This window comes from Geospiza fortis, unplaced genomic scaffold, assembly GCF_000277835.1.
Source record: "Geospiza fortis unplaced genomic scaffold, GeoFor_1.0 scaffold289, whole genome shotgun sequence".
NCBI classification, from domain to species: domain Eukaryota; kingdom Metazoa; phylum Chordata; class Aves; order Passeriformes; family Thraupidae; genus Geospiza; species Geospiza fortis.
Window position 1 is genome coordinate 980,010 of NW_005054478.1, and position 15,512 is coordinate 995,521.

Here is a 15,512-nt window from a genome sequence, read left to right on the forward strand (position 1 = left end):
CTCCCCTCTTTCCCCTCCTTTCCCCACTTTCCCCCTTTTCCCCCTTTTTCCCCCTTTTCCCCCCTTTCCCTCCTTTTCCCCTTTTCCCTCTTTCCCCTCGTTTTTCCTTGCTGTGCTACCAGATGGGAGCCTCATCCTGCTGCACCCAGCAGGGCTCTGATCCAGATTTTCCTGACTCCAGGAGCCAGGAGGAGGCTGAGGGAAACAATCCCTGCCCAGAGAAGTCCCAGCAATCCCAGGCTGAGCTGTGCTTGCTCAGCCATCATGGTGATGGTGGCTCTGAGTGGGTGTGCTGATCCAAAATGCAGATTTTTCAAAGGAAATCCTGATTTTTCAGCAGCTGTCTGTCAGGAGGAGCGTGGGGACTTGGAGAGGGACCCAAAAAAGGGACATGTGGCACTGCAGGGCAGCTCATGGCTGTGAATCAGTGAAGGACAGGAGCTTTATTGCTGGTCTTGCCTCTGTCCCCGTGTCCTTCCCAGTCCTGAGCTGCCACTTCAGCGCCCAGGGAAGGAGAGAAATTCCCATTTTTCCTGTGGAGCTTGGTCTGGCACCCTCCCCGACGGGCAGAGCTGTTGCCATAGATGCAGCTGAAACCTGGTTCCCAGTGCCTTTGTTCCTGGCCTCTGAAGTCAGGGATTTGCATGTGGAAACCAGTCAGAAAATTTCCAATTAACTCCCATTTTGATGAGGGGAAAATGGCTTTTTGCCTTTCAAAAGCTCGCCTCTAATTATAACTCTCATTTTCAGTGTATTTCAAGGTTTCTTTCCTATCTTGAAAAGCAAAACCAGGAGTCAGTTCTATTTTTAGCTCCCTTTACATATATATATGTTAACATACAGGCTTTGGACTTGGAGATTTTGCCAAAAACACCCTCAAAGGAGTTTTCCTTCAGGCTGCTTTGGGGTCAGAGATTTCAGTTTGGCTGTTGGCCAAAATCCTACGTGACCTTTCTTGGAGCAGCAGCTTCAGTGTCCTCCTGCATTCCCTGGGCAGGATCATCCATTTCCAGGATTAGAAATGGAGAGGCAGCAGAAATCCCACCCGGATCAATCCATCCTCTCTGGGCTGCAGCACAGGGACAGTGACAAATCCCCATCCCCAGCCCTGTCACTGTGACAGGGACCGGGACCTGTTGCCTTTGGAGGTGGTTGGGATGCAGGGGCTGGGGGGGAGTTGTAGGTGGAGGGGGAATTGGAATCCTCATGGGTTCACTGCAGCTGGATCAAGGCTCACAGCTCCTTTGGATCTTCGTGTTCTCTCCAGAGAGTACAGAATCCTTGAGCTGTATGTGGGGGGTGAAATCTAGGTGGATTTTCATTGTTTAGAATCCTCATGGGGTTCACTGCAGCTGGATCAAGGCTCAGAGCTCCTTTGGATCCTCAGTGTTCTCTCCAGAGAGTACAGAATCCTTGAGCTGTAGGTGGGGGTGAAATCCAGGTGGATTTTCATTGTTTAGAATCCTCATGGATTCACTGGATCAAAGCTGCTTCGGATCCTTGTGTTCTCTCTGTGGAGGACCGAACCCCTGAGTTTCAGGTTGGGGTGACATCTGGACGGATTTTCATGGCTCAAACAGGATTCCATCCTCATGGATTCATTGCAGTTAGATCAAAGCTCAGAGCTCCCTTGGATCCTCATGTTCTTGGATCCTTCATGTCCATGTCTGTCCTCGTCTCCAGGGAGGACAGAACCCCTGAGTTTTAGGTTGGAGTGAAATCCAGGTGGGTTTTCATGGCCCAAACAGGATTCCATACTCATTTTTTCATTCCTGCCTGCAAAATGCAGCTGGATCAAAGCTCAGAGCTGCCTTGGATCCTCATCTCCTCTCCAGGGACGACAGAACCCCTGAGCTGTAGGTTTTGGGGTGAAATCCAGGTGGATTTTCATGGCTTAGAATCCTCATGGGTTCACTGCAGCTGGATCAAAGCTCCCTTGAATCCTCGTGTCCTCTCCAGAGAGTACAGAATCCTTGAGCTGTGTGCGGGGGGTGAAATCCAGATGGATTTTCATGGCCCAAACAGGATTCCATCCTCACTTTTCCATCCTCTCTGGAAAATGCAGCCGAGTCAAAGCTCAGAGCTCCCTTGAATCCTCGTCTCCTCTCCGTGGAGGTCAGAACCCATCTCCCATCCCACAAACGCCATTTTTCCCCTCCAGAGTACGACCTGGAGCCGTGTGACGAGCCCGAAGTGCCGGCCTACAGCATCAGGAAGGGGCTGCAGTTCGGGGTGGGGGACGTGCTGAGCTTCTCGTGCTTCCCCGGGTACCGGCTGGAGGGCGCGGCGCGCATCACCTGCCTGGGCGGGAGACGGCGAGTGTGGAGCGCGCCTCTGCCAAGGTGTGTTGGTAGGTGGTCATGTGCTTTCATTTTGCTTGGCTGGCCCCGCTGTGCTGCACTCCTGAGGTGGGCAGGGATGGGTGGGAGCAGCCCTGGGGTGGGTGATGGCCCCTGGGCGGAGGGGTGACAATCCCCTGGGATGGGTGACATCCTCCAAGGTGGATGGGAGCACTCCTGGGATGGGTGACGTCCCCTGGGATGGAGGGGTGACATCCCGTGAGATAGATGGGAGCACCCTTGGGGTAGAGGGGTGACATCCCCTGGATGGGTGACATTCCCCAGGATGGATGGGTGACATTCCTGGGATGGATGGGAGCACCACTGGGATGGCTGACATCCCCTGGGATGGAGGGGTGACATCCCCTGGGATGGAGGGGTGACATCCCCTGGGATGGAGGGGTGACATTCCTGGGATGGGTGACATCTCTGGGATGGTTGGGAGCACCCCTAGGATGGATGGGAGCTGGGATGGGTGACATCCCTAGGATGGAGGGGTGACATCCCCCAGGGTAGATGAGAGCACCCCTGGGATTGGTGATGTCCCCCAAGGTGGATGGGTGACATCCCCTGGGATGGATGGGAGGCATCCCTGGGATGGGTGACATCTCTGGGATGGATGGGAGCACCTCTGGGATGGGTGACATCCCTGGGATGGATGGGAACACCCCTGGGGTTGGTGACGTCCCCCAAGGTGGATGGGTGACATCCCCTGGGATAGGTGACATCCTCCAAGATGGATGGGAGCACCTCTGGAATGGATAGGTGACATCCCTGGGATGAATGGGAGCACCCCTGGGATGGATGGGTGACATCCGCAAGGATGGGATCAATCCAGAGCAGGGATGGGAGAGATGCTCCAGACCTTGGCAGACCTTGGCAAAAAGATGTCACACTTTTTTTTTATTTTTGGTGTAGAATTTCAATAGAAAATCGTCCCCAGCTCTGCTCAGCCAGAGCCTGGGGGATTCCTCCAGATGAGCCAGGGCAGGGCTCTCACCTGGTGGCCAGAGCTGCTCAGGAGATTGTGCTGAGCTCTGGGTGACCCCTGAGGGCCACTGCAGGGCAAAGCTCCCCAGCAGAACCAGCTGTGCTGCTGAATTTCCCAGCTCTGCTGAGCTCTGGGGCCTCATCCTGCAGGGACAGCAACAATCAGGCTGCAGATAAAATCATCAGGGGAATGAAAATAATAAAAAAAATCATTTCCAGAGCTTTGAACTGGGGCCTCAGACAGCAGCACTGAGTGGACAAGCCTGGCTGCTGTTCCTGGCTCAGAATTAACAGCTTGGCTTTATCATAACAGGGCAAACTCAGGGCTGATGGCCCAGAGCTCTGTGGCAGGGTGACAGCTCTGTCACAATGTCCCCACTGCAGCTCAGATCTGCCTGGATAGGGATGGAAAAGGGAGACTGACTCATTAAGATCACAGGAGATTTAATTGCTTTTCCAGACACTCTGTATTCAGCTCCTGTCCTAGAGATGGTCTGGGGAGAGCTCAGAGTGGTTTTTGCTCCTTTGTCCAAGCCCTGTGGCCAGCACAGCTCCCTGAGATGTCCCCAGCATTGTCCCTGGGGAATCTGTGCCAAAATCCAGCTCTTCATCCATGGCAAGAGCAGAGGACAAAGAGTCACCTCCAGAGAGCCTCCTCTGGGTGCATCTGCTGCTTAACCCTTCCCTGGAGGAGCAGCAGAGCCAGGAGCTGCCCTGGCATGGTTCCTTCAGCTCCAGGAGCTGCCCTGGGATGGTTCCCTCACCTGGGATGGTTCCCTCAGCTCCAGGAGCTGCTCTGGGATGGTTCCCTCACCTGGAATGGTTCCCTCACCTGGAATGGTTTCCTTACCTGGGATGGTTCCCTCACCTGGGATGGTTCCCTCAGCTCCAGGAGCTGCTCTGGGATGGTTCCCTCACCTGGGATGGTTCCCTCAGCTCCAGGAGCTGTGAGGACTCACGGACACGAGGTTGATCCCACAAGCTGCTGTGGGGGGACTGTCCCCAGCCCTGCCTGCAGAGCCCCAGAGGAGCAGGCAGCCAGTGTTTGACAGCAGAGGATCTTGCAGGGTAAACAGGCTGGGAAAACAGTGAGTCACGGCTGGCTGGCGTGGGAGCTCGGCAGGAGGAACAGAAAATCCTCAGCGTGGGGTTGTTCTGAGCAGATCCACACAAATTCATGCAGATTCATACAGATTTGTATCCATTTCCCGCAGGTTTTCTGCAGATCCGCGCGGATGCCACAGAGATTCACAGAGATTGATATTTGCACAGATTCCCCACAGATGCCCCCCAAATTCCCGCAGATTTCCTACAGATCCACACAGATTTCACAGAGATTCACACAAATTTATATTTGCACAGATCCCCCACAGATTCACCCAAATTCCCACAGATTCCCCACAGATTCACACAGATCCCCCACCCCAAATTCCCACGGATTTCCCACAGTTCCCCCAAAATTCCCACAGATTTCACAGAGATTCACACAGATTTATATTTGCGCAGATTCCCCACAGATTTCCCCCAAATTCCCTCCAGATTCCCACAGATTTCCCACAGGTCCACACAGATTTCACAGAGATTCACACAGATTTACATTTACACAGATTCCAAAGCAGGAGAGAAGCCTGGCTAGGAAAATGTGATGGAAGAGGGGACAGTCTGCAGGTTGTAGTGAACAACAACAGGTTGTAGTGAGTAGCAGGAGGTTGTAGTGAGTAACGACAGGTTGTAGTGAGTAACAAGAGGTTGTAGTGAATACCAACAGGTTGTAGTGAGTAACAAGGGGTTATAGTGAATACCAGCAGGTTGTAGTGAGTAACAACAGGTTGTAGTGAGTAACAGCAGGTTGTAGTGAATAACAGCAGGTTGTAGTAAATAACAAGAGGTTGTAGTGAGTAACAAGAGGTTGTAGTGAATAACAAGAGGTTGTAGTGAGTTGCAAGAGGTTGTAGTGAATACCAAGAGGTTGTAGTGAGTAACAAGAGGTTGTAGTGAATAACAAGAGGTTGTAGTGAGTTGCAAGAGGTTGTAGTGAATACCAACAGGTTGTAGTGAATAACAAGAGGTTGTAGTGAGTTACAAGAGGTTGCAGTAAATAACAACAGGTTGTAGTGAATACCAACAGGTTGTAGTGAATAACAAGAGGTTGTAGTGAGTTACAAGAGGTTGCAGTAAATAACAACAGGTTGTAGTGAATACCAACAGCTTGTAGTGAGTAGCAAGAGGTTTTAGTGAGTAACAGCAGGTTGTAGTGAATACCAGCAGGTTGTAGCGAGTAACGAGGTTGTAGTGAACACCAACAGGTTGTAGTGAGTAATAACATGTTGTAGTGAATACCAGCAGGTTGTAGTGAACACCAACAGGGAGAAGCCCTCTCCTTGCTGCTGCAGGAGGGGCTGAGCAGCTCTGGCCTCCAGAGGAGTCTCCTGCATGTGCGGTGTGGCCAGCAGATGCGCGGGGTCACTGAAATGCGCCTTTGTGTCTCGCTGCAGCTGAGTGTGGCTCCTCTGTGACGGGGACCCAGGGTGTGCTGCTGTCCCCCAACTACCCCCTGAACTACAACAACAACCACGAGTGCATCTACTCCATCCAGAGCCAGCCTGGCAAGGGCATCCAGCTGAAAGCCAGGACCTTCGAGCTGGAGGCAGGAGATGTCCTCAAGGTAATTCTGGCTCGGGCAGTGGAGAGCGACATCTGTAAAGGCTCTAAAATTCTCATGGGATTAGGTGGGAGTAACCTCTGTGTCATCCCAGTGCCATGGAGTGGTTGCCATGGCAGTTTGGAAGGCCAGATTTCCCCCAGACCAGCTAAACCTCAGCTCTGACCTGTGGAATTGCACAGGAAAAACTCCTCATCCATCAGAATAGTGAGGGTTTGAGCATTCTTTTAGTGCTTTGAAGAATCAAGGCTGGTTTGTCCCAAAAAAAAAGGGGCTGATTGAAATGCAGAACTCCAGACTCTTCTGAGATTATTCAAGCTCCAGGACTCTGTGGAGAAGGAGACAAATCCAGGCTTGAGTTTTTTTGTTAACCAAAGGAATGGTTTTGAAGGAGGCATTAATATTGCAAGGATGTGCTGAGCCATCTTCCCAGGATTGCCTCTGTCCTCATTGAAGTGTCACACTCCAGGGGAGGTGTAATCCACGTTTCCAGCTCACAAATGACTGGGAAGGGAGAAAGATTTCCTGTTAATGCAAGGAATGTACTCCTTGTCAGAGAAATTACATTCTCTCAGCAGGTTTGTCATCAGCTGCTCATCTGAGGAAAGTTCCTATCGATCTCCACTGGTGAGGAGCTGCTCTTGGTCCTCACAAAAGGAAGGAAGAAAAAAAACCCATTTGTGTTTTTCTTAAATCACGGCGAATTCAAGGCTCATCTCTGAGTCAGTCTGGGGGGAAAATGTGGGGTTTTTTCAGTAGCTGCTCCTTGGGAAAGAGAGTTGAGGAGATGCAGCTCTGTGTGCAGAGTAAATCAGGGCTGAGGAGGAGGGTGGAGATCCTCCAGGGTGGAAATCCTGCTCCTCAGGTGGGCAGCACTGCGGAGTTCCATCAAGGCAGACTTCTAGCTGAGATCCCTGGGTTTCAGCTCACATTGCCTGAAGGATTTGTCCCTGTTGGCACTTGAGAATCCAGGGTCCACTCCTGGGACAGTCTGCCTTGGTGGAACTCCGCAGTGCTGCCCACCTGAGGAGCAGGATTTCCACCCTGGAGGATCTCCACCCTCCTCCTCAGCCCTGATTTACTCTGCACACAGAGCTGCATCTCCTCAACTCTCTTTCCCAAGGAGCAGCTACTGAAAAAACCCCACATTTTCCCCCCAGACTGACTCAGAGATGAGCCTTGAATTCGCCGTGATTTAAGAAAAACACAAATGGGTTTTTTTTCTTCCTTCCTTTTGTGAGGACCAACCAATCCTGGAGGGTTAGAGTTGCTTTTCCAGCCTGATGCTGGAATTCACAGTGGGGTTGGTTCTTTCCTTCCCTTTTCCTTCCGATACCCAGGATCAGCTCAGTGCCAGCAGCAAATTCCTTGATTTGAGCTGACCCCAAATCAGGGCATTTATCAGGAGCTGCTGGCTCTTCCCAGGAAGCTTCTCCACTAAAAAAACCTCAAAAGGACAGCTCAGGGTGTTGCTGTGAGCAGAGCAGGGACAAGGTGGGATAAATTCCTCATCATTTCTCTGTTCTAGAGCTCAGTGAAACTGCGGAGAAATCCTGGAATGGTTTGGGTGGGAAGGGACGTTAAGGATCATCCGTGGGCAGGGACACCTTCCACTGTCCCAGGTTGTTCCAAGCCCTGTCCAATGTGACCTTGGACACCTCCAGGGATCCAGGGGCAGCCAGAGCCTCTCTGGGCAGTGATGGTTTGATCCCAGGAATGGCTTTTCCAGGCTGGATTTCTTGTTCCCCCCCAGGTCTACGATGGCACCAACAGCTCTGCCCGGCTGCTGGGCACCTTCAGCCGCTCGGAGCTGCTGGGCACCAGCATCAACAGCACCTCCAGCTCCATGTGGCTGGAGTTCATCACTGACACTGCCAACACCAGCAAAGGCTTCGAGCTGCAGTTCTCCAGTGAGTTCCAGTCCCATGTGTGCTGGCAATCCCACAGGCTGAGGTGTTTTTTTGTGGTTTTGTGTTGCCCATGAGCAAAGATTCCTTTCTGGGGTGGTCTTGTGTCCAAGGTGGAGTGTGGGAGAGCACAGAATCCCAGGATTGCTGAGGGTGGGAAAGCCCTCCAAGCCCATCCAGTCCAAGCTGTGCCTGACCCCCACCTTGTCACTGAGTGCCACATGCAGCCATTCCTGGGACACCTCCAGGGATGGGCACTCCAAACCTCCTTGGGTAGCCCCTTCCAACCCTTTCCATGCAGAAATTCCTCCTGGTGTCCAACCTGACCTCCCCTGGCGCAGCTCAAGGCTGTTTCCTCTTCTCCTGTCCCTGTTCCCTGGGATCTGATCAAACCTTTCCTGTCGAGCCTGTAGCAATCCAGAAATCCAGATCAAAACTCCAACATGAATTAAAACCCCTGTAATACCCAACATGGCCCCTTTTGTTCCCCAACAAATCATTGTAAGGAGAAAACCCCACCATGGCTTTGTGTGAAACCCTGGCGTGCCCCAGTTTGGGTACAAGGTGCACGACGAGGGACACTTTGCTGGCAGCTCAGTGTCCTTCAGCTGTGACCCTGGCTACACCCTGAGAGGCACCAGGGTGCTGGTGTGCCTGACTGGGGAGAGGAGAGCCTGGGACCAGCCCCTGCCGACCTGTGTGGGTGAGACACCTTCTCCTCCTTCTCCTTATTCTCCCCCTTCTCCTCCTCCTCATTCTTCTCCTTAGCCTTCTCCTTCTTCTCCTTCTCCTTATTCTCTTCCTTTTCCTTCTTCTCTTTCTCCTTCTTCTTCTTCTCCTCCTCCTCATTCTCCTCCTTCTCCTTCTCCTTCTCCTTCTCCTTCTCCTTCTCCTTCTCCTTCTCCTTCTCCTTCTCCTTCTCCTTCTCCTTCTCCTTCTCCTTCTCCTTCTCCTTCTCCTTCTCCTTCTCCTTCTCCTTCTCCTTCTCCTTCTCCTTCTCCTTCTCCTTCTCCTTCTCCTTCTCCTTCTCCTTCTCCTTCTCCTTCTCCTTCTCCTTCTTCTCCTTCTCCTTATTCTCCTCCTTCTCCTCCTCCTCCTCCTCCAGCACCTCCAGGGAGAGATTTCCTTGGATCCCACACCCTGAACATCCTTGATCCCTGCTTTGCTGATCCATTGACATTAACTCTGCTGTTAATTGCATCTGCACTAATTAAGTTGTGTGTGGTGAGGGTCCTTGAGATGGACACACCTCCTGCTCTGCCAAAACTTCCAGAAGTGATTTCCTTGGATGCCCCACCTTGGCCGCCTTCTGTCCCTGCTTTGCTCATCCATGTGACATTAACTCTCATATTAATTGCGCCTGCACTAATTAAGCTGTGGTGAGGCTCCTCTGTGAGGCATCTCGAGATGGAGACACCTTCTGCACCTCCAGGAAATTGGATTCCCCACCCTGACCACGCTTTGCTGATCCATTGACATTAACTCTGCTGTTAATTGCCCATCTGCACTAATTAATGTGTGAGACAGAGAGCACCTGTAGCAGCTTTAACATGAAACTGTCTGCCCTAAACACACATTTGACAAGGGGTTTTTTGCTTCCTTGTGCTGTTCCAGCCCTGTCCTTTCACTCTGGACACGTTGAAGTGAGTGGCACCTCCTGACAGTGACACCAGCGTGTGTCCTGGCATGTGACAGCTCAGAGCCAGGTTTATTTGAGAGCTGCCTGACACCCGATCCCATCCCCAGACATTTCAATTCCCTTTGCAGGGTTCCCTTTTCACCTGCAGCTCTTCCTGCTTGGGAAATGGTGATGTGGGGTTTTGTGTGTTAAATGAATGGGGCTGATTGCTGATTCCTGTCCTGCTGTGCCCGGGACATGGGGAAGTTGTTGGACACTGAGTCCCCTGGGAGATCTCCACACCCAGGGATGTGCTCAGCCCCTGGCACTCCGTGTTCCCTCTCCCAGGAGGCAGGACCATTCCCTGGCTGGGATTTTAGCCTCATTTGTTGATGTAAAAAGATAAATCTCTGTCATTTGTGCGTTTTCTTAACCTTCACCCTGTTTGCTCTTCATGTGCTGGATATGAGGCCGTGCCTGAGCGTGTGGAAATTAAAAAGAAATGAAAGAAAACGGAAAGAAATGAAAATTACAGAATTTGAATGGATATGTTATGGAAATTACTCCAAATCCTCACATTCTTTGCAGTTCATTTACAGCGACATTTACAAGTTCTTTGGCTTCTTATCCTTCATTTTCTGATGAATCCAAGCAGAGGAGCAGAGCTCCTTCACCCCCACGTGTGGAGCAGGGAATCAGGATCCTGGCAGGCTCTGCCTTTGCTCCCTGGGGATTCAGAAAGGTGGAGGGAAGCTTTGCCAGGTGTTCAGACCCAGCACAGAAATGCAGAATAATTCTGATAACTCAGCTGAATTCAACAATTCCCTTCATCTTTGTAAGCTTTTAGAATCCCCAAAAAAAGCCAGGAATAATCTCTGTTGCAGGGTGAGATTGTTGCAAAGCAAGAGCAACAGGAAACCACAAATCTCCTCCCTAACCCCATAAATATTTTTGTTCCAGCTGAGTGTGGAGGGACAATCAGAGGAGAGACCTCAGGACGGATCCTTTCTCCAGGATATCCAACTCCCTACGACCACAACCTCAACTGCATCTGGACCATCGAGGCAGAGCCTGGATGCACCATTGGGTGAGCTGGGCTCCTGTGGTTTGGCTTCTTTCCCACTTGGAGCTGGTTTTTTCCAGGTCAAAAATGAAATAAAGCAAAGGGGGGAGAAGGTCGTGCCACTCAGAGAGGGACAAGCAGGGAGAAGTCACTGCTTTGGTTCCAGAATCAGGGAATGGTTTAGGCTGGGATTAAGGATTCATGGGATTTATTTCCCACCAGCCCAGGCTGCTCAGAGCCCCCAGTGGCATCACTGCTCCTCTGTTTTCAGCCCTGTGTGTCACAGCCCTGGGTGGTGACACCAGACCATGGCCTGGTGCTGCCCGTGGTGTTCCTCAGCTCAAACATCCCAGAGCTCTGGTGTCCATGGACAGCTTCCCACCCCTCTCCTTAATGGGATGCATCCAGAATCAAACCCTTTTTTTCCCACCCGATTAATGAGGAACTTCCCAAAAGTGCTGAACGGCCACACAATCCTGGAATGAGGAAAGTGTTGTAGGAAATCGCAGGGAATGTCCCAGGATCCAGGCGGTTCCTGCTCCCCGATCCTTCACTTCTGCCCCACCAACCCCCCCAGTGATGTTTGCCCAGCCCTGCCAAACCCTTCAGGGCTGCCCTGGGTGTTCCCAGAGATTCCAGGCTGGCCAAAGCCCACAGAAAACTGGGATATTTGGCAAGCCGAGATTTGACTGAGTGGTGAGATTTGAGGGGGAGAAATGCACCTTAAAAGTTCTGAATAACAACAACAACAATAATGATAATGATGATGATGATGATAATAATAATAATAATAATAATAATAATCCTCTCCCATCAGAGTTCCCAGTGCTTCTCAGCCATTCCTGGCTCATCCCAAGCCCGTGGCTGTTCCATCCTGAATTCCTTCCCTCTCAATCCCGTTTTCTCCTCTCTGCTGCCTCAGCACCCATCACCTCCCCAGCACAGCCTGTCCCTCAGAGGGTGAGCTCTGTGCTGCTTTTAGCCCGTGGAGTTCTGCTGGAGACAGGTTTGGGCTGGCGTTTTCATTTTTATTTAATGCAGAAATTCCCTCCATTAGCGCTGCCCTTCAGAATGGCTCAATAATGGATGGGCTTGGGTGTGAACAGAGGAGAAAAAGCACAGCCAAAGCAGCTGAATCCCTGCACAGGCAACTTCCGCTTGAAATCTCCTCTATTTTTATTCTCCTGGAAAAGGTTTTTATAGGGCAGAGTAGAGAGGTCCCTTTCCCCCCCCATCCAAGGGCTGCTTCAGCAACTTTGCTCTTGTAAACCCTAAAAGCACCCGCATGAGCAGAGATTTGGGATCAACCAAAGGCTTGGAAGAGGCCGGCAGTGAAAGGAGAAGGTTCCAGAAGGTGTCAGAGCCACACACACCTGGTGACCCTGCCCTTCCCAGAGATCAGAGCTCCCTCTCCCTGCCCCTTTCATCTCCCAGCTCCAGCAGCAGCGCAGCTGATCTCAGGGGAGTGGAGAGAGCACATTCCCAGCAACTTCATTTTTATGGTAATCCGTTGGAAAAATAATCCTCTTCACGCATGATACAATTGTATAAAGCTCTCATTTATAACTTACATGAAAATTAATCACCAGAGCTTTTGGAATGAAGCTGTATCTGCACAGCACGAGGGGAAGGGCAGGGGGGTGAGACAGGGAGAAAAATGAGTCCGCACCTTCGAGCCATGAAAGGGAAAGGGCTGCTCTTGCAGAGGGGATTGATTTGGGGCTTGGAGTGCCTTGGTTGGGCTGGGGGACAGGAGGAAGGAGGAGGAAAAGGAGGAGGGTGTGCTGGAAAATGTGTGGAAATTCCTTGCCCAGCTGGGAGCAGGGAACACCGAGACATGGCAGAGCTGGGTTGTGGTCCATCCCTGATCCCAGTGTTGTCAAATTCCACTGATGTTGTTAATTCATCCCACTTTCATGGGTATTGACAGGTTCCACTTCGCAGAGTTTCGTCTGAAAACAGCAGTGAGAAAATACCCAGAGCTGGAAGGGACCCACAGGGATCAAGGGTTGTTCACACTCTCAGGGCAGAGCTGGGCTCTCCTCTCTGCTCCTTGCTAAGCTGGCAGAACTTCCCCACTCTCACACTTACATTGAGATAATCTCCCCAATTTCTGATTTGGTTGTGGGTTTGGTTTTTGTTTTTTGGTTTGGTTTGGGTTTTGGTGGGGTTTTTTTGTTCTTTTTTTTTTTTTAATTGTTTGTTTGGGGTTTTTTGTGGGTTTTTGTTTGTTTGTTTTTTGCTGCATTTCCATGCCTGTAATTGGGAAATTGGGATTGTCAGAGTCCAGGAATAGAGCTCCTTTCCCCTCAGGAATAGAACTCCTTTCCCCTCAGGAATAAAATTCCTTTCACCTCAGGAATAAAATTCCTTTCCCCTTAGGAATAAATCTCCTTTCCCCTGCATTGTCTGCTGCAGCAGGGGCTGTGCCTGGTCTCACACCTCAGGCTGAGGGGAAAAGCTGAGATGTGCCTGTGGAAGAGATGGATTTGCTCCAGAGAGCTCCAGATCTGATATCCCAGCAGATTCCAGCCTGATCACCTGGATCCAGGTGTTGTCCCCCTGAACTGGTTTTTTTCTCAGATAAAAGGGGGTGGTTTAGGCAGCCCTAGAGCTGCTGGTGGCAGTTCCAGGGTGTACCCCCGGCCCAGCTCAACCCCTGGCAGCCTCTCCCTGATCCCAAGGTCTCCAGGGATGAGTTTTTCCCAGCAGTTCTGGCTCACTGGGCCCGGTTAAGGCTGGGAACAAACATAATCAAAGCAAGGCAGCCGCGGAGAGCAGCTCTGCACCATCCATCCTGATTTTCCTCAAGCCTGGCTTTATTTCTCTTTGCTCAAGGTCTCTGCTTGGGAGATTTATGATTCGGCTCTTTTGGTTTCTCCCAGCTTCTCTGGGCATCATTTTGTTGCTGAGGATTTTGCAGTGGGGCTTTTTTTTTTCTTTTTTTTTTTTTCTCCCCATTTTTTTTATGGCTCTCCCCTGATTTATTTATGTTTGCCCCAGATAAATGGGAAAGCAGCCAAGTGAAAGCTTCCCTGTTTGCCTCTGTGGGCTGGCAGGGATTTCAGCACAGCACCTGATGGGTTTATTTTTTACAGATTTTTTTTTTCTGTTTCTAGGTTTCTGTCCCCATGTCACACTGGGGTTGAGTTGCCCATGGCTGGCCTGATTTTGTTGTGCCAGAGGGAAAACGGGGCAGTGACAAACAGGGACAGGGAAATTCCTCCTCTCCAGGTGGGATTTGAGTGCAGGAGTGGAAGGGCTCAGCTCCTGCTCCATCCCCAGGGAATGCTCACATTCCCAAGTGCTCCAGGAGGGCTTGGACAACGCCCTCAAGGACAGGGTGGGATCTGGGGATGTCTGCAGGGCCTGCAATTGGATTTGATGATCCCTGTGGGTCCATTCCCACTCAGGACACTCAGAACTGCGTCCTTCAGCTGGTCACTCCCCCAGGTGCCACCACAACCAGGGCAGGATGCTGTTCTTGGATGGTTCTTCAGACCTGGGAAGATCCCAAAGCTCTTGGAAAAGCCTGGATCCATCCGTTCCTCATCCTCCCACAGCAGAGCTGGGCCTGGGGAGCAGCAGGGTGAGATCCCACCAGGGATGTGTTGGGATCATGTCTGTCCTGTCCTGGAGTGCCACCAGCATCGAGGGACCTCCTGCCTCTCCCTTGGGTCCATCAGTGGCCCAGCTCAACAGGAATTCCCTCACCATGAGGCCTCCAGCAGCTTTCCCTCAGGAATTCCCTGTGAAGTCCCTTGAGCCCTCTCTGCAGGACAGACCCAACTGTGAAATCCAGAGGAAGGGAATGAAATCTGCCTTCAGAGCCTCAAAATAAACCCCTCGGTGTCAGCTCATTGTCACCTTCCTTACTCCTGTTTTCCCTCCCTTCCCTTCCTGGTGTGGATTTTGGAGCTCTCCTTCTTCTTGCCTTATTTTCTCTCTGTTCTCTGCTGAAGTTCCTCTGTTTGCTGATATAAACCCCATTCTGCAACACCCAGACCTTCCTAAAATACATCAAAATCCTGGAGGTGCTGCAATCCAGCATCAGGATTGGCACAAATTGCACTCCAGGCCTGAATTCCGGATGAAGCAACACATTCCATGTGGGCCTGGCTGCCTGAATTTGGTAAAAAACTCACTCCAGGCCTGAATTCCAGACGAAACATGTTCTGTGTGAGCCTGGCTGCCTGAATTTGGCACAAACCACATTTCAGGTCTGAATTCCAGATGAAGCAACACATTCCATGTGGGCCTGGCTGCCTGAATGTGGCACAAACTGTCACCATCACATTTTCTGAAAAATCCCTTCACCAGGATTTCTTCTCCTGGGAAGCTCAGAAGCCTCAGAGGAAAAAAATGAAAACAATCATTATCTGATCTGCTTCTCCTGTGTTTTGCTGCTTTGAAATGTAATTTAGAGACTGTTTATCCAACAGGTGCTTGTTTCATTGGTTTCATGTGAATTGTTTTAACTTAATAACCAGTCACAGTCAGGTTGTGTCAGACTCTGGAAAGAGTCACGAGATTCATTTTTATCTTTTACCCTTCTGTCTGTATCCTTTCTCTATTCTTTAGTATAGTTTAGTATAATTTATATAATATAATAACATTCAGTATAATTTATATAATATCATAACATAACATTTAGCATAATTTATATAATATAATAACATAAAATAATCAATTAGCCTTCTAAAAACATGGAGTCAAATTCAATCATCCCTCCCAACGACGGGTGACTCAAAAAATGCCACAACAAAACACACTCCAGGCCTGAATTCAAGATGAGACATGTTCTGTGTGAGCCTGGCTGCCTGAATGTGGCACAAACCACACTCCAGGCCTGAATTCTGGGTGGTTTTTGCCCCTCAGGCTCCATTTCATGGTTTTCCACACCGAGGAGTTCCACGATGTGCTGCGGATCTGG

At 50.7% G+C, this 15,512-nt stretch overlaps 1 protein-coding gene across 1 annotated transcript in view; it reads left to right on the forward strand.

Moving 5' to 3' along the window:
- The window catches only part of CSMD2 (CUB and Sushi multiple domains 2), a 225,955-nt gene that overhangs the window by 148,563 nt on the left and 61,880 nt on the right, over window positions 1-15,512 (forward strand). The window contains 6 exon segments of the mRNA XM_031063038.1: window positions 2,162-2,350; window positions 5,825-5,994; window positions 7,745-7,911; window positions 8,405-8,601; window positions 10,477-10,603; window positions 15,458-15,512. Of these exon segments, the coding sequence (XP_030918898.1) occupies window positions 2,162-2,350; window positions 5,825-5,994; window positions 7,745-7,911; window positions 8,405-8,601; window positions 10,477-10,603; window positions 15,458-15,512 (905 nt within the window).